This window comes from Prionailurus viverrinus, chromosome B2 (assembly GCF_022837055.1).
Source record: "Prionailurus viverrinus isolate Anna chromosome B2, UM_Priviv_1.0, whole genome shotgun sequence".
In the NCBI taxonomy this organism is placed as follows: Eukaryota; Metazoa; Chordata; class Mammalia; order Carnivora; family Felidae; genus Prionailurus; species Prionailurus viverrinus.
The window spans coordinates 35,378,839-35,404,178 of NC_062565.1; the positions used below are offsets into that span (position 1 = coordinate 35,378,839).

Below are 25,340 nucleotides of genomic sequence, written 5' to 3' on the forward strand. Positions count from 1 at the left end.
ATTCAATAGATTTAGGGTGAGGCCTGAGACTTTGCATCTCTCAAACTGTGCTGCTGGTGCGGGGACCTCCCTTTGACAACCACTGGGCTAGACCTTTGTACACAGGGCCCTGAGCTCCTTGGAGTCTCCCTGCAGAATGGAGGAAGGCAGTGTGGACATAGTTCCAGGCCATCTGTTCCATCAAAACAGCTCACTCTTACGTCTGTTCAACACACTGGACATTTCTGATGAGATTTTGTTTCACAAAAGTGACGTGGGACTAAAAGATAAAGCACAAAAGCACTGTACTATATCCTTCCTGAAGGGAAGGCGGGATATTCCACAAAGTGAACAAGACAGACAGGTGCACGATAAATATTTTCAATAAGTTGCTAATATTTCTTTTTTAAAAAAAATTTTTAATGTTTATTTTTGAGAGCGAGAGACAGAGTGAGGGTGGGGGATGAGCAGAGAGAGAAGGAGACACAGAATCTGAAGCAGGCTCCAGGCTCTGAGCCGTCAGCACAAAGCCTGACTTAGGGCTCGAACTCACGAACCGTGAGATCACGACCTGAGCCGAAGTCGGACGCTTAACCGACTGAGCTACCCAGGTGCCCCAGTCGCTAATATTTCCGAATACATAAACATGTTTTTTCAAATTGGGTAGTAATTGCCAAAATAAAAAATTAATCCTGAATACTAGTCCTCCTTAATGGGGCTCTGCAATCCAGAATAATGCCAGTACCTGGGCCCCTCTCCCATGAGGTGGGCAAGGCCCAGTTATGTAGGATCTACCCCAGCACTCACTTCTGCCCTGAATTAAGTTAGAAAGCTGCAAAGAGAACCCCCATCTAAGGCAGTGTGGGTCCAGCTGAGAGCACTAGATTTGGAACCTTCTCGCCCTCATTCCCTGTCAAGTCCACCTGCTAAGTCTCTCTCCTATCCCTCTGTCTTCGTTTCCTCTGTTGTGGCCTTGGTCTGGGCTTATCATTTTCTTACCTCAACTTCCGCAGCAGCCTCCTAGGGGGTCCACTAGGTGGGAACATTCCTAATGCTTGAAGACTCGGCTCCCGGGAAGTCCTGTTCTCCAACTCCCAAGCCCTCCCCTGTGCTCCCATAATTCCCTTCACACCCCTCTTGCTGCACTTACCATGTCCCCTGATAATGATCTACTGAGGCTGTTTCCACCCTACTAGATTGAGCTTCTCGAACAGCGGAGGATCCAAGCTCTCCTCATCTTTGCAGCCCAGGACCTGACATTGTCTAACACAGTCACAGGCTCATAGTCGCAGATGATTAGTAGCCCCAGGAACTGAGTTAAATATTTTGCACCGTTTTACCTTATTTAGTCCTTTTATGGTAGGCTTCCCCATTTTATAGATGGGAAAACACAAGCACAGAAAAGCTAAGCCATTTGTCCAGGGTTTCACAACTAGTCATCGCTGAGGTCAAGTCACAAGCTAGGCATTCCGTCCCATGCTCTCTAAGCCACATTGTGCTACACATAAAGTCCCTCGGGAGGGCAAAGACTCATAACTGCTCCCAGCGACTGGTACACAGTAGGTACTCAGGAATTGTTGAAGGAAGGAAGGTTGAGTGAGGGAATGGATGAGCGGGTTTCAGTCCCAACCTTATCACAAGCTAATTGTGGGACTTGATCGGAGCTTTTCAAAGCTCCAGTCTCCTCACTTCTTGGGGGTATCATCTAAGTCAATTACTGACTCAACGGTTTTTAAGCCGGACAGTTTTCATAGGCTGGACAGTGTGCTGGGTGCTGAGCTACTAAGGGAGAATGAACCCTTCACTTAAGGACTTCTCTATCACAGGTGGGACGACTACAACACGGTGTAATAACAGTGCTAACAGAGCTACATACAAACGTCTACGACAGTCCCCTGCCTGCACACCACCAGCACCATGGAGTGTGAAGGATAGTGAAATCTACAAAAAAGCAGATTACTGGGTGTCCTGCTTCACATGCTAGTCCAGGTATCGGACTTCATAGAGATCTGCACCTTTCATTATTGTTGAGCTATTTTACAACTCTGTAAACTGCAGGAAGGAAGCAGAGTGCAAAGGATTCTTTTTTTTCTTTTTCAAGTAGGCTTCTAGCCCAGAGTGAAGCCCATGAACTCATGACCCTGAGATCAAGACCTGAGCTGAGATCAAGAGTTGGACGCTTCCCACAACTATATGGTCAACTAATCTTTGACAAAGCAAGAAAGAATATCTGATGGAAAAATGACAGTCTCTTCAACAAATGGTGTTGGGAAAACTGGACAGCGACATGCCAAAGAATGAGACTGGACCACTTTCTTACACCAGACACAAAAATAAATTCAAAATGGATGAAAGACCTAAATGACAGGAAACCATCAAAATCCTACAGAAGAACACAGGTAACAACCTCCTTGACCTCGGCTGGAGCAACTTCTTCCTAGACACGTCTCCGGGGGCAAAGGAAACAGAAGCAAAAATGAACTACTGGGACCTCATCAAGATAAAAAAAACTTCTGCACAGTAAAGGAAATAATCAACAAAACTAAGAGGCAGCCTACAGAATAGGAGAAGATATTTGCAAATGACATAGCTGATAAAGGGTTAGTATCCAAAATCTATAAGGAATCTATCAAAGTCAACACCCAAAAAACAAATAATCCAGTTAAGAAATAGGCAGAAGACACGAATAGACACTTTTCCAAAAACAAGACATCCAGATGGCAAACAGACACATGAAAAGATGTTCGACATCACTCATTATCAGGGAAATACAAACTAAAACCACTATGAGATACCACCTCATATCAGTCAGAATGACTAATATTAACAACACAAGAAACAACAGGTGTTGGCGAGGACGCAGAGAAAGAGGAACCGTCTTGCATTTTTGGCAGGAATGCAAACTGGTGTGGCCACTCTAGACAACAGTATGGAGGTTCCTCAAAAAGTTAAAAATAGAACTACCCTACCATCCAGCAACTTCACCACTAAGTATTTATCCAAAGGATATAAAAAGAAAAACAGATTTGAAGGGGTACATGCACCCCAATGTTTATAGCAGCAATATCAACAACAGCCAAACTAGGGATAGAGCCCAAATGTCCACTGACTGATGAATAGATAAAGAAGGTATGGTATGTATGTATGTGTGTGTGTATATACGTATATATATATATATATATATATATATATATACGTATACACACACATATATCATAGATAAAGGATGGAATATCTATCTACCAATAGATAAGGAAAGCATATATATATATATATGTGTGTGTGTGTGTGTATGTATGATGGAATATTATTCATCAAAAAGGATGAAATCTTGCCATTTGCAGCCACGTGGATGGAGCTAGTGGGTATTATGCTAAGCGAAATTAGTCAGAGAAAGACAAATACCATATGATTTCACTACTATGTGGAATTTAAGAAACAAAACAGATGAACATATGGGAGGGGGGAAAAGAGAAAGGGAAACAAGCCATGAGAGACTGCTGAAGATAGAGAACAAACTGAGGATTGATGGAGGGAGGTGAGTGGGGGATGGGCTATATGGGTAATGGGCCGGGGGCCACGCCTGGGTGGCTCAGTCTGTTAAGCAGCCGACTTCGGCTCAGGTCATGATCTCGCGGTCCGTGAGCTCGAGCCCCTCGTTGGGCTCTGTGCTGACAACTCAGAGCCTGGAGCCTGTTTCAGATTCTGTGTCTCCCTCTCTCTGACCCTCCCCTGTTCATGCTGTCTCTCCCTGTCTCAAAAATAAATAAAACGTTAAAAAAAAAAATTTATATGGGTAATGGGTAGTAAGGAGGGCATTTGTGATGAGTGCTGGGTGTTGTAAGTGATAAATCACTGAACGCTACTCCTTAAGCCAATATTGCACTGTATGTTAACTAACTAGAACTTAAATAAAAATTTGAAAAGAAAAAAAATAGTTGGATGCTTAACTGACTGAGCCACCCATACCCCCTGCTTCTTTTGTTTTTTTTTTACAAATGATTCTTACGTGTAGAAATGTAAATAATTTTTTTTCAGTGGAATATAATTATTTGATTATTATCCTGTGGATACTGACCAATTTTGCATCTGTTTATAAATTAATTTCAGCATTCCCGATTGCCTGGATACAGCTGACCCTTGAACAACGGAGTTAGGGGAGCTGACCTCCACACACAGTCAAAAATCCACATATAACTTTTGACTCCCCCAAAACTTAATAGCCTACTATTGACCAGAAGCCTTACTGATAACAAAGAAGAGTTGATTAACACATATCTTGTTATGTTATATATATTACACACTGTATTCTTACAATAAAGCAAGCTAGAGAAAAAAATGTTATTAAGAAAGTCATAAGGAGGGGGTCCTGGGTGGCTCAGTCGGTTAAGCGGCCGACTTCGGCTCAGGTCATGATCTCGAGGTCCGTGAGTTCGAGCCCTGCATCGGGCTCTGCGCTGACAGCTCAGAGCCTGGAGCCTGTTTCAGATTCTGTGTCTCCCTCTCTCTGACCCTCCCCCATTCATGTTCTGTCTCTCTCTGTCTCAAAAATAAATAAACGTTAAAAAAAAATTTAACAAAAAAAAGAAAGTCATAAGGAAAAGAAAATACATTTATAGTACTATACTGTATTTATTGAAAAAAATTTGCATATAAGTGGATCAGCAAAGTTCAAACTCGTGTTGTTCAGGGTCAACAGTATGTGTGTTGTTTGAGTCATCTGAACCAGTTGTAACATCTTACTGGTTCCCTCATTTAATTAACAAGTTAAATAAATCTTTACCATGTGTTCATTTTATATTTGCATGGGAGTCATGCTTTTACCTTTTAAAAAAATGTATCCTTTAACAGGAGCTTTTTTAAAAAGCTCAAAGCCCCCACACAGACCTATGAAACCCGATCTCAATGGGTGGGGCCCGAACAACTGTGTTTTTTTTTCAGTTTCCTAGGTGATTCTAAAGTGCAGTTGGAGTTCAGAACCACTTGATGGAGGAAGGAAGAAAACTAACCTTGACTGAGCCCCTTCTGAATGCTCAATAGATCAAGTGGATCGTTATCTCATTCAGTTCTCATAAAAACCCCCGTCAGTTACTACCCATTTTCCAAGTGAGAGAATCAGAGAGGTTAAGTACCTTGCCCAAGGTCACACAGCTAGGCAGAGCTGGGACCTAAACGCAGGTATGTCTAATCCAAAACCCATTATATTTTTCCTTCATCTAACATCTAACAGGCCTCCTCAAGTATGATGAAAACCCAATAAAGATGAGGTTTACTTCACAAGTATTTATAAAATCCCCACTGTGTGCAAGGCAATGGCGAGGGCACAGAGGTGAGTAAGACTGGGCTCCTGCTGCATCCCCTAAAATTCAATAACGATCTTACAATGTATAATCCTCGTTCCAAGAGAACTGCTGCATTTTCCTCTTGTGCTCTTTCTAATTGTTAATACCTCTAGTCTTCAGACAAAAGGAAAATTTCTCTCACACCCAGGTGTGAGAGAATCCTCCTTTCAGAAAGGGCTCTGCCACCTCCTCAATGTACTGCTCTCCCAAACAAGGTAAAAAAAAAAAATCCCTCTGGCTGAATTTTAGACGAACCCCAGTCCAGAAGGCACAAGCGTTGGTGCGGTCTCTCTCCTCACCCGACTCTCCGCAGAGATGCAAGGAAAACACCCATTAGGGAAGATGACAGCGCTGCTTTTAAAATGGCACTTGAAGCTTCACGCGAGGGGAATTCCCTAGAGAGTGATCTCTGCCAGAGAAGAAAATGGAGTTCCCCTGGAAACAGGACTTGGAGCAGGACTCCAAGGACCCCCCTGAGATTTCCTAGCACAGGAGAGGGGGCAAGAGAGCCAGGCTGGGCAGTGATGAATTTCCAGCACACAGGGGTAATTAACATATGCCAGTCACAAACAACTGTGAAATCTACAACCCAGGGATTTACTAAAGATGTTTTATAGCCTTCATTACTTTGGCTAATAACAAAGGGGGGAATAAAGGGAAAACTTGGGTTTTGAACATCCAAGAAGCAACCAGGTCTCCGTCAGGCCCAATTTACACACCTATTAATGACACTAGGAAACAACCTAACTGATGTTTAAAAAAAATTCAATTTGGTTGTATTTCCTTCCACACAGAATTACTGTTTCCAAGCCACAAGGGACTTGGACAGATGAGGTATTAGCACCGAGCAGTGGGAACCACATGAAAGCATATAGTCTTTTTTTTTTTTTTTTTTACTTTTTAAAAATGTTTATTCATTTTTGAGAGAGAGAGAGAGAGAGAGAGAGAGAGACAGTGCGAGCAAGCGTGGGGGAGGGGCAGAGAAAGAGGGAGACACAGAATCCAAAGCAGGCTCCAGGCTCCAAGCTGTCAGCACAGAGGCCGATATGGGGCTTGAACCCACGAACCGTGAACCCAAGTCGGATGCTTAACTGACTAAGCCACCCAAGTGCCCCAAAGCATACAGTCTGAATGACATATGGCAAATCCTGCTTGGGGGAGAACGGGAGAATGGGTTAACCCCTCGCCAACCATAATCAGAGCCAACCCAGCCCTGAACACTCTTCCAGCTCCCTGCCCCTCCCTCGGTCCATTCTGAACTCCTCTGTCCACACTCCAGGCTCTGCAGATGGCAGGCAGTATCTCACATTGCTCACAACCTGGGGCACAGGCCCCCAAACACCAGTGGACATGGGATTTCTCTGATGAACAAAGCTGAAGGCAAACCTTGAAATCTTGGTTTTACCAAGTGATTCTCACGCAGAGGGTCTTGGAGAACTGTTCCCGATGAGACAAGGGCAAGTGTGGACTGGGTAGGGCACGGTGTGAAACTGGGGAAGGGGCTGAGCGATCTGAAAGAAAGGTGAGGGGGACCTCCGTGGGCCCCAAAGCCTGGAATAGTCTCCCAGTAAGGGAGAAAGAAAGAGAAAGTACAAACAAGTAAGAAACCTGGAAATTAGGGTATCCGCCCTCTGGAAAGCTCACTTCTTGTCCCTGGCAACAAAACCCAGCGGGAAAAGCTCCTGACATGCCACAAAAGATGCTCCCGAGGGCTCCTAAAACCTCTATGACTAAGCCCCAAGAATATCAATTAAGCAGCATTAATTACATATCATCAGTTCCAGTGAGACCCTCAAAGGGAAGGCAGACTTAAACCTTCTTTGAGAACTAAATTAAATGGCTCCCCGGGGCTCTGCTACACACAGAAGTTGAGAGTTACGGGGGTGGGTGGGCAGCTGTCCCAGCAAACTCAAGGGCCACTGCAAGGCTGGGATTGGGAGCCCCGGTCAGGCAAGTAAGGTCTTTCTGTTCTACAGCCAGCTATGAGGCCAGGAGGGGGTGATCTTCTGTCAAGACCTGGGCCTCCTGACCTCCAGGGGGGCATAGGGCTGGCAGTTAGGCGTGGACTGATTTGGCGGCTTATTCTCTGCTGCCCCCACCCCACCCCACCCCACCCAGCTCCTTCTCTGTCCTGCTCTACACTCCTGGGGATCCTTTCCCTTTTGAAGCCCATTGCCCTGGTTCCCTTGCCCTGTGGATTCCAGTTGGGTTTGGCCAATGGGAGGCCCTAGCAGATGGGACATAGGTGGAGAGAGACACGGGGTTATTTCTTCCCACTCTGGCCCAGCCTCTGCACCACGGTTCTGGGAGGGGCTGCTCCCCACCTCACCCCCCCCCCCCCCCCCCCCCCGCTCCCCAACCATGCTCTGCCTCTCAATCTCCTCTCACTACCCCTCAAGCCTGCGGTGAGGACAGCTCTCTGCTGTGGCTGGGCCCGGGGTGCTGCCCTACCCTTATGGGTTTCCTCAACCTCACCCGTACCTTTGAAAGAAACCCATTACCTCTCTCTCTTGAGTTCAACGAACCGAGCAAACTCTGTCTCCTGCTGCTGCCCTGACTGATCTAGTTTCTCTCTCACAAACACCTTCATACACATACAATTTCCAACTCAACTGAACATAAACCAAGTCCCCACCCCACTCCTTCTGCTGAAACACTGTGTTAACACTCATGTCACCAACAAAGGACGCGACTCCCACCCATGCAGCTGGGATGACAGCCTTCTGGGATGCAGGGTCTCAGCACTGCGGTCCCACCTAAGGACCCCCGTGGGAACTCTCGGGGATCAGGGCTGCCACCCCCAGCCTCCTCCACTTGGCAGAAAGCGGCCATCCTGGCCCCATCTGCACAGTTGCCAGAATGAGGCCCAGGTGGGGAAGAACACCTACCAGATTAGAGACACAGTTTGAGGCTTTTCGTCAGCTCTAAGTGGGTTTGTGACACCCTGAAATTGAAAGCAAATGTCTGCCTGTACATGTCTGCGTTTTCTGGGTAGAGGAGCTGTGGTTTTCATTAGTTTCCTAAAGGGAAAGCATGTCTTCAGAAAGCTTTAAGAACCTCTGATTCTACCTTTGAAGACAGATCTTAGGGTTTCCCACACATGGCAGGAAGTGAGGCAGCAAATAAGCGAAGTAAATAGAACAGAGTCTGGAGCCAGGCTTCCTGGGTCCAAATCTGGCTTTGCTCCTCAGTGGCTGTGTGACCTAGAAGAAATCCCTTTGCCCCACTGTGTTTTGGTTTACTCTTCTGCAAAATGACAACTTAGCCGCACATTGTAGGGCTGTCGGAGGCCTACACGATTTGGTTTATGTAATGTACTTAGAAAGGCAGCCTGGGACATAAAATGAGCTCTGTAAATTAGTGATTCCACACTCTGGTCCTTCCTAAATCCCAAAGCCTGGCCCAGTCACCCAGGAAGTGTGTACCTCCCGAGTCTCTGAACTCGGCCTCTTCTCTGAGCTGTTGCCAGCCCTAACTGCTAACACTGCCTCCTCACCTTCCCTGCCCGAGAGGCCCGGGCTCTGAGCAGTTTCTCTCCAGACATGTTTCACACGCGGGCAAGGCTGAGGGAGAAATGCAGGGCTGCCCCTTTGCTCTTACCCAGCAGCTACTCTGTTAAGTTCTAGGCTCTGGCCTCCCCGTGGGCATCCCACAAACTTAAATGCCAAGGCCTTTGCTAGAAAAAAAAGGCAGTAGAACCAGGAAGGTTTGCTTAGAGACCCGGGCCTGGAGAAGAAAATTCGCTCTCCTGCCGCTGGCTGGGAAGGCAAGGCAGAAGGACCCCCCGGGCTAGGAGGCTGCTTAGTGAGGGTGGGGAGGGGAGGAGGGTTCTTGACCCTCGCTAACCCTGCTCAGACACATGGACTACCAAGCTAGGAGGTACAAAGCAAGGCAGCCTGGGAAGAGGCTCTTTTCTCTGTTGCTTCGAGATTTCTAAAGTCTGGTCCCCTCCTCCCTCACAAACCACCTGCAAACCCCTGCAAATGCCCATGGTTGGGGGGCACTGGGGGCCAGGGCTATGGAGCCACGGTGGCGTACAGAGGTAGCCAGGCCATGGGTTTAGGACCCCCACTGGCCAGAGTTCTGTTTCTCAGGAGACTACCTAGAATCGCCCCTCGGAGGGTGCATTTCCCCACTGCTAAGACAGCAACTCATTCCTTCTCCAAGGGAAGGACAGAAGGGAATGTGCATGAAGCCTTACCTAGAAGGTCTGCTGCACAGTTGACCTTCAGTACTGACAATAACCCTCACGTAGCCCTAAAGTCAGTCAGGCACTAGGTGTTTTCCACATTTTGTCTCCCTTACTATTATCTCCATCTTACAGATGCCCAAGGTCATACAACTGGTGGGTAGAAGACACAGAATTTGAACCCCGGCAGTCTGTGCTCCAAATCAATAAGGAATTGATAGGGGCGCCTGGGTGGCTCAGTCGGCTAAGCGTCCGACTTCGGCTCAGGTCACGATCTCGCGGTCCGTGAGTTCGGGCCCCGCGTCGGGCTCTGGGCTGACCGCTCGGAGCCTGGAGCCTGTTTCCGATTCTGTGTCTCCCTCTCTCTCTGCCCCTCCCCCGTTCGTGCTCTGTCTCTCTCTGTCTCAAAAATAAATAAACGTTAAAAAAAAAAATTAAAAAAAAAAATAAGGAATTGATATAGTCACTAACCAATAAGAGGTTAATACTGTGAGTGGGGCTTGGACTGTGTCCTATCCAGCCTTTACTCCTCTTATCTTCCTCCCTTCAGCAGAACCTCTCGACTCCTTTAATGCTTGCCCTCTCTTCCACCTTGGTGACTCTTCCTGTGGGCTGGGGGGCTCTAGGTCACATGGCCCAGGTGAGTGTCCCCGACCTATTCTTCTGCTCACCTCCTACCCACGCTTCCAACTCCCACAGACTACACCCCACCCCCCACCCACATACTCCTGGTCCCTCCTATGATTTCCATAAACGTTTGTTGATAAACAAGTTGACCTGGAAGCTGAAGATTTTAGAGCTGGCAGGAACCAAATCCTCTCAACCAATGAGAAAAGACAGGCAGAGAAGCGGGCGGTGTGCTCTGACAGAGGTCACACAGCTAATGAGGCAAAAGGCTGTGACCAGAGCCCAGGTCAGGTCAGCTCCAGCCTGGAGCAGTGCCCTGTCCTCCCAGAAGCCTGTCAACGCCTCCTCTCTCAGGTTTCTCTCAGGTCTTCCTCCCATCAAATCCTCCTCCTCCTCTTGCTTTGTATCGTGACTCCTCATCTTCAAATCACTTCCGTGATCTCATTGAACTCCCCCCCACCCCAGTGACCCCATGGAGACACTGTGTTTACCGCGGTCCCCTGCCTCAGTAATGAGTGGGTGGTTCTGCAAGCCTGAACAATCTTCACAGCCCCGGATTTAAGCAGCCCTTGCCTTTTTACAAATTACAGCTGGATGGAGCTCCGGAGACCTCCCCCCAGCTGCAAAGCCCCCAGTGGCTGTGCTGGCCGGGACAGAAGGAGGCCAGAGCTGACAGACGGCTCTCCACCTCGAAGCTGCCCACCCTTTCCCAGTCGGAGCTCCCCTATAATTTTCATATATAATTGATGGCTCCTTAATTGGGGATTCTAAAAGCCCTGTGGCAGAGCCCAGCCCCGGCCCCTCATGAATCATGTTCACCGGGATTAAAATTAGAGGCCAGAAAGCTCTCTGGCTCAAATAGAAATCGGAAAAAGGGGTGTGCTCGGTGCTGGGAATGGGGCCCGAGCGGGTGCCCGGGGCTGGAGAAAAGAATGGCCTGAGGTCTGGGCACGAGGAAAGAGGGCCTGGGTTTCCAGCAGGAGCACAAAGGACCTGGTTCCATGCCAGGGCCACATCATCTTCAGTCTGGAAAGCTCTCTGAGGTTCCCTCACTGGAGGAGTCCAGGATTCTGTGGCCACCCTCTTGAGGAAAACCAGGCCCCAAGAGAGGAAGGAGCTTGCCTAAACTACAGAGTGAAACTTCGGTGGCCTGATGGCCTTCCAGATCACTTCCTGTTCTGTTAAGGCCTCTGGGTGTGGAAGGGCAGAGGTGAGTGAGGAGACCCGAGGCTCCAAAGGCCTTCCCCGTGGCCCAGGCCTGGACGGAGAAGTTTCCCTCTCTGGCCCCAGACACCAGCATCGGCCAAGCTCATAATGAAAGACTTCCTGACAAAAGGCTTAGTTCCTAATTAGCCACTGTTCCAGATAATCTGTTAAAAAGTCCCAGTTCCTGGAGGGAATGGCCCTTTTACCAATGAGCCTAGCTGCCAAGCTGCTGGCAAAACACTCTCCACCAGCCTGCGCCCTGGTCTTGCCTGGGCAGGAAGCCCTGGGTCTGGCTGCAGCCTGTGGGGGGAGGGCCCTGAGCAAGCCCCGCCCTAAAGGCACCTGTCCCCTAGAGCACCCTATAGCTCCTGCCAAATGGCATCAGGGTGTCTAAAATGATACCATCAATGGTTCTTTCCTCCAGGTGAAGCAGGGGTTCCTCCCTTCAGGACTTCTAAGGAGCCGTTATTGAGCATTTTCTCTTGCCAGGCGCTTTACATGAATTAGCTCCTTTCATCCTCACAGCAGGCTTGTGCACCGAGGCACTTGCCTAAGAGCCCCAGCTGGGAAGGTGGTGGCCCGGATTTGGACCCAGTCACCCTGACTTCGGAGCCCACACTCTCAACAGTTCCGCCACAACTGTAAAATGCACCGGGACATTGACACTGAAGAGTAAATAGGTTTCTCGGCCACCGAAAGATCCGGACTAGAACCTCAGGGTTTAGCAACCCCCAGAGTTAGAAAGCAAACTCTCTTCCAGTGAAATCTTGGGCTCCTGTCGACCGTATTACACGGAACTAACAAAACGTCTCTGGCTGAGCAGGGGAAGGGGAGGCAGGAGCCACACACAAATTCACATCAAACCCTGAAGTTCGAAAAGCCCGCTCTGACAGAGGCCTGGCCAGATGGGAGGACTCAGGAGACCACCTCACACCTCAGCTCCACCACTCTCTGGCTGAGTCACTGGGCGAAACGGGGACCCCTCTGTGCCTCTGCCCCCTCATCTGGGGTGTGCTGAGGGCCAAGGGGGATAACGGGGTGCTGCTGATGTAGAAACCGCACAGGCCACAGGAATGTCATTCGACCTCCTACTGAGGGAGCAGCAGGACAGGGGGCAGACCCTCCACCCAGCTTTGTCTGACAGTATTGCATAATAATATTCACAAGTATTGAGCACAGCCAGGGACTGTGATGAGCGATTCAGTCATTACGTCCACACCACAGCCCAACGAGCAGGCATCAGGATCCCATTTACTGATGGAAAAAACTAAAGCTCAGAGACTTTCAGGGAAGTGACAGAATCAGGATTTTAAGGGACACTGTGACAGTACCTTGCTGTGCCAAAGCAGGTTCTAAAGCCCTAACCCTGAGACAGTGAGCAGTGCCCATGACCCATCTAGTCCCCAAAGGCAGGTTTTCGTCCCAGACCGCCTGCTCCCGCTGATGGCAAGTGAGGGCCCTGAAAATTCAGCTGCATGACAAGAGCAAAGGGCATTAAAGGTTGCCCGCGGGACCCGAGGCTCAAGAGGGACCTTTCTTTGCAGAGGCAGACTCCTCTCTGCAAAAATGAGTCCAGGGGCACCTGGGTGACTCATTCAGTTAAGTGTCCAACTTTGGCTCAGGTCATGACCTCATGGTTCGTGAGTTCGAGCCCCACATTGGGCTCTCTGCTGTCAGTGCAGAGCCTGCTTTGGATCCTCTGTCTCCCTCTCTCTCTGCCCCTCCCTTGCTTGCACTAAAAAATAAATAAAAACATTAAAACAAAACAAAAACAAAGCGAAAAACGGGAGAGTCCAGAAAGCCGACCCCATGCTTGCCTTGGAGTCCAGCTCCTGGAGAGGCTTGTCTCCTGCTTTAGGGCTTAGCAGTAATAATGACCATTCATTACTTTAAATCTTTTGATAAAGGTCTATGTCATGTGACTGGGACCAGGTCCCACGCTGGTCATCAGACATCCCAAATTGGGCTCACAGCGTGGTGGCAAAGGGTCATTTCATTTCACATTTAAACTCTTGGCCATCAGACAAACTGGATCCCCACTGCCCTTGCCCACTCCCGTCTCATCCCTGTACTCCACAAGACTGAAAACTGTCTTCCTGTTTCTGTCCTTTCCCCCACAATCTGCTCTGCACACAGTGGCCAGAGCTGTCTTTCTGAAACATAAATGGGGCTGCATCACTATCCTGCTCAAAACCCTCAAAGAGCTTCCCCTCACACTCAGAGCAGTGTCTGAACTCCTACATGGCCTATAAAGCCCTATAGGACTTGCCCCTGTAGACCTCTGCAACCATACCGCCCACTGTCTTCATTGTTCACAGCACTCAAACTATACTGGCCTTCTTTTTGTCCTTTGAGTGCAGTGAGTTTGTTCCCACCTCAGGGCCTTTGCACCTGCTGTACCCCCTACCTAGAACACCCCCTCCCAGACTTATGCATGGCAACACTTAGCACTCGATTCAAGTCACCAGAAAGGACTCCCTTGGCCCCCTGACAAAAGCAGTCCCCTCCTCCCTGGTCACTCTCTCATTATGCTGTTTTATCTTTTTCATGGCACTTATCAACCAATACCTGAAATTGTCCAGTTTCTTTGCTGATTACACTAAGCCTCTCCAGAGTAAGGACTCTGCCTGTCTTCTTCTCCACCATGTGCCTGGACCAGTGTGTGGCATATAGTAGGTGCTCAATCAATAAATGGTTGTTCACTGACTGCTGACTCTTTGGAAACCGATCAGACCTTGTACTCCCAACAGGGTTCCCAATGGGGCACTGCCCTCCCTTCCTCAGCTCATCTCTCACCTCTCTCTAACACAGCCTGGGCCACAGCCAGACCGAGGCTAGTTCACAAACACACGGGACATGCCCACCACCAGGCTTTGCTAAAGGCAAACCCCCTTCCTGGAATGCTCTTTCTTCTTCCCGCTATCTTTCAAGTCCCAGGTCTGGTGCCACCTCCCCCTAGAAGCCTTCCCAGCCCTCCTGGATCTCTCCCTGCTGTGAAGCACTGAGAACTCACGTCCAAACTACTTGGGTGGATCCTGGCCTAGTTGTGGTCTGGAACTTGGGGCCTCTGAGAGGATCTGCTCCAATGCTCCCATCGAGATGAAGAACACAAGGCTTTTAAGTCCTTCCACGTCTGTCTGGTCTCCCCAGCTCCGTAAACGGTCTCTGAGGGCAGGAACCTCACAGCTACTGCTTTGCGCCCTGGATGGGATCACAGTCCCTTACTCAAGTTATTTCCCTTCTCTTGGCCTCCCCACTGCTATCTATAGAATGGGTTACCTGAGATAAAGCACCCAAACTGCCTGGTACATTGCCTGACACCCAGAGCCCATCAGTGATACTCTAACAAGAGCTACCTTTGACCAAGGGCCCATGTGACTCCTCCAGCTTATTTTATGTTCTCTCTAATCCTTAGATAATCCAACGAGGAAATTGTCCATCTCACAGTTAACAAAACTGAGGCCCAAAGAGAATAAGCGTCTAGTACAAGGCCACACAGCTCTAAGTACCAAGGTCCTGACACAAACCCAAGAACTGCCCATGACACCATCTTCCTCTGTGGTTCCGCAGGGAGAGAGCCCTGGTTTCCTAGCCACGTCACCTGGGCTAAGTTCTGTCACCTCTTTGAAGTCTGGAGATAATCTGTACCTGCCTGCAGAGTCATTATAAGGATTAAGGACAAGTATAAGATGTGATGCTGGGCACATGCCAGGCACTTCTTAAAGGAGGCCTGCTGTTACATAGCAGATTTTCCATACATCTTGGCTGATTCTTTGAGTACTTTAAACAATCAGAGTTGTTGGGGTGCAATCTTGGCTGCTGGGATAGGGGTGCCTGGGGAGCTCAGAGAGAGCCAAAGGTGGACCAGAGTTGCATAAAGGCATGGGCGTGGCTGGAGGATTTCCTTTGGAGGAACAGCAGGAGGGTGGGAAGTACGCCAGACTGGGGGTGGGGGTGGGTGGGGAGGGTGCTCTGAATGTCTGGATGCAAGAGGAGGGACGGAGCTATGGAAGAAGGCGGGTAACATGCTGTGAGGTAGGGTGGGAAAAGCTTGGAGTCAAACAGCTTGGCTTTTGTTCTCCTGTCAATAATATGCTATTTAAAATTATTATTATTTTTGGTGAGGGAGTGCTCCCCAAGCAGGGGAGGGGAGAGGGAGAAGGAGAGAGACTTATTAAACAGGCTGTGCGCCCAGCCCAGAGCCCAACGTGGGGCTGGATTTCACGACCACGAGATTATGACCTGAGCCAAAACCAAGAGTTGGACGCTTAACTGGCTGAGCCACCCAGGCGCCCCTAAATTTTTTTTTTAAGTTTTTAAATTAATGTATTTATTTTTTAATTTATTTTATTTTATTTTATTTTTCAACGTTTATTTATTTTTGGGACAGAGAGAGACAGAGCATGAACGGGGGAGGGGCAGAGAGAGAGGGAGACACAGAATCGGAAACAGGCTCCAGGCTCTGAGCCATCAGGCTCTGAGCCATCAGCCCAGAGCCCGACGCGGGGCTTGAACTCCCGGACCATGAGATCGTGACCTGGCTGAAGTCGGACGCTTAACCGACTGCGCCACCCAGGCGCCCCTTAATGTATTTATTTTGAGAGAGAGAGAGAGAGAAAGCGAGCAGAGGAGGGACAGAGACAGGTGGACAGAGGATCCCAAGCAGGCTCTGTGCTGACAGCAGAGAGCCCGATGCGGGGCTCGAACTCACGAACCATGAGATCATGGCCTGAGCCAAAGCCAGATGCTTAACTGACTGAGCCACCCAGGTGCCCGTGAAATTATTTTTTTGAGTGCGTTTCATCCATCCCAGGAGTGGAGGTTACATTTGAGAAGCCCTAACTAGGAGGCCTCACCTCAGATACAGGATCTCCCAGGCACCAGAGGACCCTATTAACAAAGGGAAGTTGGCAGTGATTTTTCAGAGCCAAGGGGAAGGTGTGGAGAGACACATGAATGGTTTGCAGTGCCGCACAAGCGCTCATAAGCGCTTGTAGGAACACGGCCGGGACCTCACGCCTTGGGGGTGGGCCTGGGCTTCTGACACCCTCCGGGCTCTCCTGCCAGCGGAGGCGGCCCGACCCTCACCAGTGCTGGAGCGTCGTCTCTCCGCCTGCCTCCAGTGAACCTTTCAGGCAAAAGCAGGTCCTGGAACCTCACTGAGCTTATAAGGACAAGCAGGTGAACAGGGGGCCGCATGCTAATATTAGATTAGAGTCTCACGTAACCATTAGTCTATATGAAATTGCCAACTTTTTTTTTTTTTCTTTTCAGATTTTCAAACTGCAAATCCATATGGTTCCCCTTAGCATGCTGGTGCATGTGGCAGAAATCAGCCCGAGTCCTGCTTTCATGGTTGCGTAGGCTCCGGTGTCGAGGTTGTGTGGAAGCAGAGCTGTGCCTGCACCCACCTCTGACTGTGGGAGGCTGCTGGCACCTGCCCCAAAGGCCTGACAGCTGTGGACAGATATCCGGGGTTAGGTGGCTTCACAGCACATTTGAATCCCAACCCTGCACCGATTAACAGAGTGGCCTTGCACGAGCCACTTCGACTTTTCCAGCCTCAGTTTCCCATCAGGGACGTGGGCCGATAGGATCTCCTCACGGGTGGTTGCAGCATTAGAGGTGAGCCAGCAGAGCACACGGCAGGGGCTCCCTCAGTGGCAGTTCCTCTCTTACAGCCATTTTTTAGGGTAGTCCGAGTGGGAGAGGCTCTAACTCCAGGCTAAGAAGTTGATGATGCTTTGGGGCACCCGGGTGGCTCAGTCGGTGGCATCTGACTCTTGATTTCGGCTCAGGTCATGATCTCACAGTTCGTGAGTTCGAGCCCCGCATCGGGCTCTGTGCTGACAGTGCAGAGACTGCTTGGGATTCTCTCTCTCTCTCTCTCTCTCTCTCTCTCTCTCTCTCTCTCTCTCCTCTCTCCCTGCCCCTCCCTGGCACTCTCTCTCTCTCTCTCTCTCTCTCAAAATAAATACATAAACTTAAAAAAACCACTAGGTTAAAAAAAAAAAAAAGGTTGATGTTTTGTTTCAGAGGCTTGGGAAACAGGTGAATTCCTGAACTGTGATTTTAAGAGCCATTGGAACCAGGAAAAAAAGCCCCTTTCTGTTCAGAAGGAGCTAAAGGGGAGAGAAAAAGTGCTGGCTGTCAGGGGTGAGCAAGGGGATGACCTTCAAGGCGAGAGCCAGAGAAGATGATGGGGCTGTGCAAGGGGGCAGGAGCCAGACAGGCCACCACTTAGAGAATCAGGGTTTTGTGGGCAGACTAAGAGGACACACCCCCGGACAAACACCAAGGGAACAAAGGCATCAGCGGGGCAGAGAGTTGCCAGTGTAGGATGCTGCAATGCTGTCTGGGCTCGACACCATGATGAAGGCACCCCTGGGTCCACCCTTTCCTGGAAGAGCCCCTCCTGATAAAGGACTCTTCCCATACAAGGTTGACATGTTTCCCTATAAGCCCTTCTCTTCCTGGAAGCCCTCACTCCTTGGAGCCAACTGGGTCCTGGGGTTCTAGGCTGAGGAGGGGACTTAGCCCACAGGGTCTCCAAATATAGCTGTTTCCACTATGACAGGGCGCCTGGGCGCTCAAGTTGGGCAATGGCACACTGCAGTTGATATTTCGAGGCATCTGCACAAGTGTGATGTTAGCTGGTCCTTCGAAGAAAGACTCCTGGCCCCATTTGACAGATGAGTAAGCTGAGACTAAGAAGATAAAGATCTCGCCCAGGTCACATAGTCAGAAATCTCAGAGCGGAGATGGGAATGCAGGGTCCCAGACGTCAAGTTCAGAGCCTCGTCTGACCAGGCACTGGACTGTTATTCACGAAGCACTTAGAAAACAGATCTAGAAACATGGGATGGATTATAACCAGATTATGCAGATCCTTGGTGGCTGAACAGCCTACCTCAAAAAGCAACTAGAGAAACGAGGTCAATCTGGGAAAAGGTCTCCAGGGGAGGACCACAGCGCTCTATCCCGTTCAACCCCGTATCGTTCGTGTGGACAGCAATGGCAGCCAACCCAGGACCTTGATCTTGACCAAACCAAGATGTTGAATGCACGATCGTAATTCAACATGATCTTCACAGCCATACAACAGACTGAACCTATCAAATGACAAATCTACTGAATAAATGAAGATAAATGGAAACTCTCACACTGAGGTTCAAAAATTCAATCGCGAAGTCTGAGCTGGGGGAATCCTGTCTGGAGAGCAGTTCGTGTGAAAAAGACACAGAAGCCCCACACTCAAGATGAAATCAGTCAGAAACACCGGCCAGAAAAGCCGGTGAAATACTAGACGGCACGACAGATGTACGACCCTCAGAAACAGACACAGAATCAGGGACCTGAGGCAGGAGCATGACCGTCTAGTTCAAGCCCCAGTGAGGAGGGAGCACACCCATGATGCTCTGGACTAGATAAGTTAAGTGGGTGCAGCAGGACACCCACTCTGGGAAGAACACTGATGAATGGACACGTGTTCCAGGGAGTGTGGCCAGACTAGAAAAGGGACACGAGACAGTGATAGAAAGAGGAAGTACAGATAGAAATGGTCACATTCTAAATCTGCCCAAAATATTGAGCTGTCCTCAAATATTGAGAGAAAGAGCACGTGGAAGAGAAAATCAACTTATTCTGTGCACCTAAGGAGGGTCGAACTTGGGATGAGTGGAATTCTGCCCTTTATATATAACTATTATAGTTTTTACAACGTCATGTTCTAGAAGTTACTTTCGCGTTTAACCTCTGTGCTTCAGTTTCCTCCTCTGTGAAATGGGCCAATAATAATAATAGTAATAATACCTTCTGCATGGGGTTGTTGTGAGGATTTAGTTGCTAAATACTTAGAACCGTGCCCCGTGCAGCACTGTTATAGATGTGTTTGCTGTTAGCATTCTTATTGCTGTTACTGTCATTATTGCTATACCTTCCTGAATCAAAAATGAGCTTCTAGGGGCGCCTGGGTGGCTCAGTCCGTTGAGCGACCGACTTCGGCTCAGGTCATGATCTCACGGTTTGTGAGTTCGAGCCCCACGTCGGGGGTCTGTGCTGACAGCTCGGAGCCTGGAGCCTGCTTTGGATTCTGTGTCTCCCTCTCTCTCTCTGCCCCTCCCCCACTCATGCTCTGTCTCTCTCTGTCTCAGAAATAAACATTAAAAAAAAAACCTAAGAGGGGCGCCTGGGTGGCTCATTCAGTTGAGCATCTGACTTCAGCTCAGGTCATGATCTCACGGTTTGTGGGTTCAAGCCCCACGTCGGGCTCTGTGCTGACAGCTCAGAGCCTGGAGCCTGCTTCGGATTCTGTGTCTCCCTCTCTCTCTGTCCCTCCCCCGCTAGTGTTCTGTCTCTCTCTGTCTCTCAAAACTGAATAAAAAACGTTAAGAAAAATAAAAAAATAAGACAATTAAGAGGGGCGCCTGGGTGGCTCAGTCGGTTAAGCATCCGACTTCGGCTCAGGTCATGATCTCACGGTCCGTGAGTTCGAGCCCTGCGTCGGGCTCTGTGCTGACAGCTCAGAGCCTGGAGCCTGCTTCGGATTCTGTGTCTCCCTCTCTCTCTGACCCTCCCCCGTTCATGCTCTGTCTCTCTCTGTCTCAAAAATAAATAAACGTTAAAAAAAAAATTAAGAAAATGAGCCTCTCTGGTTGTAGACAGAGTTGTCTCGTGCCCCTTTGTGTCCCCAGCAATCTACCCTGGCGCACAGTAGGTATCCACACATGCTTGTTGACATTTAGAGATGAACTGTCATTCCCAGCCAGTGTGAAATGTTCTAGGAACTGAGGTTGCTCAAAAATAGCGCTCTGGCAGGGATGTGTGGGTGTGGCCGCCAGAGCTCATGCCCCGCAGGCGGTGTGGTTCGATCAGCGGGACACCCTAAGATTCTATAATACCATCTCCTCCTCTCCAAGGGGCCCTTGGCCAGGACAGCTGCCTGGCAAGTGAGGGGCAGGGATCACCTGCTCACACACGTTTTAAATGGGGAACTAAGAGGCGCTCCCTATGACGTCCCTCCTCCCGGTGAGAATGTTTCTGGGACCCTTCCTACCTGGTCATCCTGCCTTCCCTGGGACAGCCAGAAGGCCCTGGCAAACTCTGATGCGAGTAGTGCTCAACTTCCTCAGCTAAAATTACATCTGGAGTCCATTTTCATAAAATGCATTGACAGATTTAGGTTCTGGAAGATGGAGCTTTCTCAGAAGGCATTAAAATGACCCAAACGGTTAGAATCAGCTGCAACCCGGCAGCCAGGGGCTGAGAGCACAGCTTTCATCCTTCCGCAGCCTTGTGGGAACCCGGGGTCTGGACCCTGCCTGGAGAGACTGCTGTGCGTGCGCCTGACTCCTCCCGGTCACTGGATGATTACCTCTCGGCCAAGGTTCCACTAACAGACGTTTTGCAATGAACCAACAGGTGGGAATCGGTTCCTGTTTATGAACAAAAGCAGTCTGCCATGCCGGGGGCAGCTCCAGAGATAGATCTGGATGTTTCTTTAAACTTCCCATTCCTGATACTTTCCTCTGTGGGTCACAGAGAGAATTAGGCAAAGAAACAGGGCCTCAATATGTCTGAGTATGTCTCCCCTTCTCCAGCAATAGCTTGAAGCCTGTGGCCTAGGGGCACCCAGCTGGCTGAACTCTGCCGCCATCACCCCTGAAGGCTGGGTATGGCGTTGATTGTCCACGGGGCGGCCTCCTTGATCTCTAGGGGCCCTCCTGCTCTGACATTCTGACCCCGTGACCCCAGCTGTCCCCAGCCTGACCGCCATGAGCTCCCTGAGTCGCCTCTTCCTGTACTTTGCCAGCCTCGCTCATCTGCTCGCTGTCCATTCTGGACTGTCTCCCTTTGCCCCTCTGGATCCACTCTCTTGGCCACCCTGCTCTGTGCCCGGGAGGCAGACCTGTGTGGACTGCGTCAACAGTCCCCTACCCTAGGTCTTCCAGTGGGGTGATACCGGGGGCCGGGGCGGGGAGGCACTGGCAGGAGAGCAGAGGGTGGAAAGAGAGTGAGGTTGCCCGGGGCCCCCGCTCCTCCTAGGAAGTCCCCCTGGGGTTCTGCGTCCCCTTACCTCCTCAGGCCTTTAGTAGTAACAGCTTTCTGCTGTTGCCAGCCTCATGATTCGTCACCCCTCGCTGGTTTCCCTAAACCCTGAGGACTCCTTTATAAACAGCCCCTTATTAGCTCCTCCAGCTGCCCAGGACCTGGACTGACCTGCTCATCCCGGCCTCCCGCTGTGCCTTCCCTTCTACCACCATCTTTGCTGCTGGGCCCTTGTGCCGTGTCCCCCAGCTTCCGTGAAACTCTGCTCCTCCAGGTGGGTGCTCCCACCGCACTGGGGCCTAGCACCCTGCCTCCACCACCTGAGGCCAGGCCTGCCCCTCTCTATAGAATGAGGGGGTGGAGCGGATGATCCGGAAGCTCCTTCTGCCCCATGTTCTGCTCTGCTCTACGGCATGCACCCCTTAGCCCGATGGCTTGTGCTTAGTCACACTGGATTTTTAAGAGTCCAATGAGCTAGCAAAGTGCTTTAGCTAGGGGAATCTGGGCGGCTCAGCCGGTTGGGCGTCCGACTTCGGCTCAGGTCATGATCTCGCGGTTCGTGGGTTCGAGCCCCACATCAGGCTCTGTGCTGACAGCTCAGCGCTTGGAGTCCGCTTCCGATTCTGTGTCTCCCTCGCTCTCCGCCCCTCCCCTGCTCGCACTCTCTCAAAAATAAACAAACGTTTAAATAATTTTTTTAAATAAATAAATAAATGAAAGTCCAATGAGCCATCAAAGTGCTTGCGCTAGGGGCGCCTGGGTGGCTCAGTCAGCTGAGCATCCAACTTCCGCCCAGGTCATGATCTCGCAGTTCATGAGTTTGAGCCCTGCATCGGGCTCTGTGCTATCAGCACGGAGCCCACTTCGGATCTTCTGTCCATCTCTCTCTCTCTGCCCCTTCCCCATTTGTGCTGTCTCTCTCAAAAAATAAATAAATCTTAAAAAAAAAAAAAAAAAAAAAAGTACTGTAGCTAAACATGGTGTCCTGGCTGTAACTCTCTCTCTCCTCTGAACTCCCACTTTATTCCCACTGATACTTTTTTCTGTCACCGTTTCCTCTGTTAGGATTATTCACACATGTGAATCTCCCCTTCCAGGCTGCAAACTCCATAGTTCCAGCTTTTGGTGAGGCTCTATTTTTTTGACTATCTCCCTCTTTCCCCACTGCACCTGATAGGTTGCCTGGGACACATAACTGCTTACCGTTGCAAATATTAACCGACGGGGGAGGGACCGGGTGGCCCTGAACGCTCTGGATGATGCCATACAAGGGTATTTACTGAGCAATGACTGCCCACCAGGCACATTACATCCCCATCTTGTTTCACCCGCTCTCACCACAGGCTTACCAGGTAGGTGTTATCCCCATATTACAGATGTAGAAACTGAGGCACAGAAAGGGTAAGCAACTTGCTCCAGATCCCGCCTCCAGAAAGGGCTGGAGCCAGGAACAAAGCACAGGGGTACCTGACACCAAGGCCTCCCACCTTTCCTCTGCTCCACCTGAGGTTGAGGGGATAACGATACAAGGTGGACAGTCAGGGACCCTGACCCAAATGGAGACCAGTCTCAATTACTGAATGTAATTAATCGCTAGCAGACCAGTGCCCTTAGGAAGAGGCCCGTCCAGACTTTTCCTGAATGAATCACTACGACATTAACACATTGCTGCTTTCTGTGAAGCTCGGCCAAAAGGCCTCAAAAGTAATTAGTTCACTTAAGTAGGCTAAACGTTCCCCCAGCAATCTGGTTTACACTGTAATTGGCTTAGGGTCTCAGAGAGGGCGAAAAAGGTAAAGTTTAGCCCAGCCCCTGTGGAAATACTTCCCACACATTTTATGGGTAAAATTCACCCCCTTCGGCCACTTGCTCCTGCCCCACACGGGGGCAGGGGTAGGAAGCAGGGCAGGTGACGCTCTGGCCAACCCGACAAGGAAGGAGGTTTGTTAATCAAGTCTGAGTTACTGAGGCTTTTACTGGCTATTCTCATGCTGGCCCTGTCGTCCAGGAGGGACTCCCCAGGTTCTTGGCAGAGCTTGGAAGGCAGACTAAAGAGTTGGGACTTGATTCAAAGCAGAGAAGAGTCACTGAAGGTTTCCAAGCAAGGGCATCACCTAACTGAATGATCACATTGGTCAGAAACCAAGGGAAGGCTGGTGTAGATGAGACATGGCGCCAGCTGCTATGTCCATGTCTTAGGCCACCGCACAAGATCTTTCTTTCTTATTGGGCCTGGATTCCCTCTGTCTCCCCCTCAGACTGGGGCTCCCTGAGGGCAGGGCTGTGTCTCCCCCCTCAGACTGGGGCTCCCTGAGGGCAGGGCTGTATCTCTTCCTTCAGACTATGGCTCCCTGAGGGCAGGGCTGTGTCTCCCCTCTCAGACTGAGGCTCCCTGAGGGCAGGGCTGTCTCCCCCTCAGACTGGCACACAGAGGGCAGGAACTTTTCCCTCCACCATGTTTCTTCTTGCCATAGCAGGGACAAAACTCCATGCTCTTCAAGCCTTGCTATCCTTCCCAGGGGCTCAGATGCTGCGCTCCCAAACACATCAGGTGGGATGCCTCCAGAGTTAGACAAACAGACACACAATGAGGGCCAGGCGATGTTTCCAGGGTGGGCAAGGGGCCACCTACCTCCCGCCACTGCTTGTTCTCCATCCCTTGAGTATACATGACACATACTGTGGGGAAAGGAGAAAAAGAGGGTTAAGACCCCAGGCCAAGAGGAAGGTGGGGGCCCCAGATGGGGACGGCTCTGGAGGGGGAGGCATCTCAGGAGACTCTGACCTGGGTCGCACCGTTTACGCCTGGAGCCGGGGTGGGGGCGGTCAGCTTGGAGAAGGGGCCTAGAACATAAGCATGTCTGGGAGAGGCACCCTTTTGGAGGAGGTTAGGCCAGAACGTGATGGAGGGCACATGGAGGACCGAGTCGCAGAGACGGGAGAGGACATCTGCATCCTTTCAGACCCCAAGACAGTCTCATGAGGCCTTGTACCATCACCAGCCCCACCTCACTGATGGGCACACAGCGGCTCAGAGGCGGCCAATGACCTGTCTGAGATCATACAGTTGACTGGCATTGCTCAGGGCTAGCTCCCTGGACTGCAAAATCAGCGCTCATCCCCGCCCCTCCCCGCCCCAGACCACAGCCAGTTGGGGCTCTAAAATGTACCGGTCTCCCTGGGACCAAGAACTCCTGGCCTCAGACACCCCGATCCCTGCCAACCCCCTTGGTCGTGTTGAATCTTCACCAGTTCCTGCAGGCTGGGAAGGGTCAGACTCTCCAGTTCTCCTCCAGACAGTATCAGTAAAACACTAAACAGCCTGGATGCACCCGGAGTGGTGCCTGGCACATAGCACGCAGGAAGGGCTCCAGGGTCGGCCGCCGCAATCGGTCGGAATGTCGTTGCTGTTGTTGTTACTGTTATTATGGTCAGAGCAGGACTTACGTGGGTCGGACTTGGAAAACATGTCTTTGTCCAAAAGGTTCCTGAAAGAGCGGGGAGAGAAGAAGAGTTAGCACAGCCAGAGAGGAGGCTCTCAGGGGATTCAGGCCGATGTGAGACGCAGAGGCTGCCTCAGGCCCGCTGCAGGCAAAACCCGAAGAGAAGACGGCTCCTTCAGGACGCGATCATTAGGTGCTCATTAAAACCGGCATAGGGCGGGCGGGCCCTGGAGGTCCCTCAGCTCAGCTTCCTAAGGAGCGGGGCTCCCCACCTCCCACCCCAACCAGCCACACACACTCTGGGCACCCTGGATCCCGCAGGACCTCACTCTTGAGCCAAACCTCACTCTGCCCAATGTCTTAGCCTGTTCCAGAAATTCTCCTGTCACCTACCTCAAATAAATAAATAAAGTAAAATCCAGCAAACAAAACTTAGCCACCTTGTGTCCCATTCTCTGAGGGCTCTAGTTACAGCCAGTTTATTCAACCCTCTCATCTATGCCAATA

General features: G+C 50.3%; 1 protein-coding gene across 2 annotated transcripts in view; it reads right to left on the minus strand.

Annotated features, from left to right (window-relative positions):
• CPNE5 (copine 5) overlaps nt 1-25,340 on the minus strand; it is a 93,886-nt gene that overhangs the window by 53,903 nt on the left and 14,643 nt on the right. For both annotated transcript variants that reach the window (XM_047859068.1, XM_047859067.1), the window contains exons 2-3: nt 24,838-24,878; nt 24,023-24,069 (exon numbers count right to left, since the gene is read on the minus strand). In XM_047859068.1, the coding sequence (XP_047715024.1) occupies nt 24,023-24,069; nt 24,838-24,878 (88 nt within the window). The remainder of the gene's footprint in view (nt 1-24,022; nt 24,070-24,837; nt 24,879-25,340) is intronic.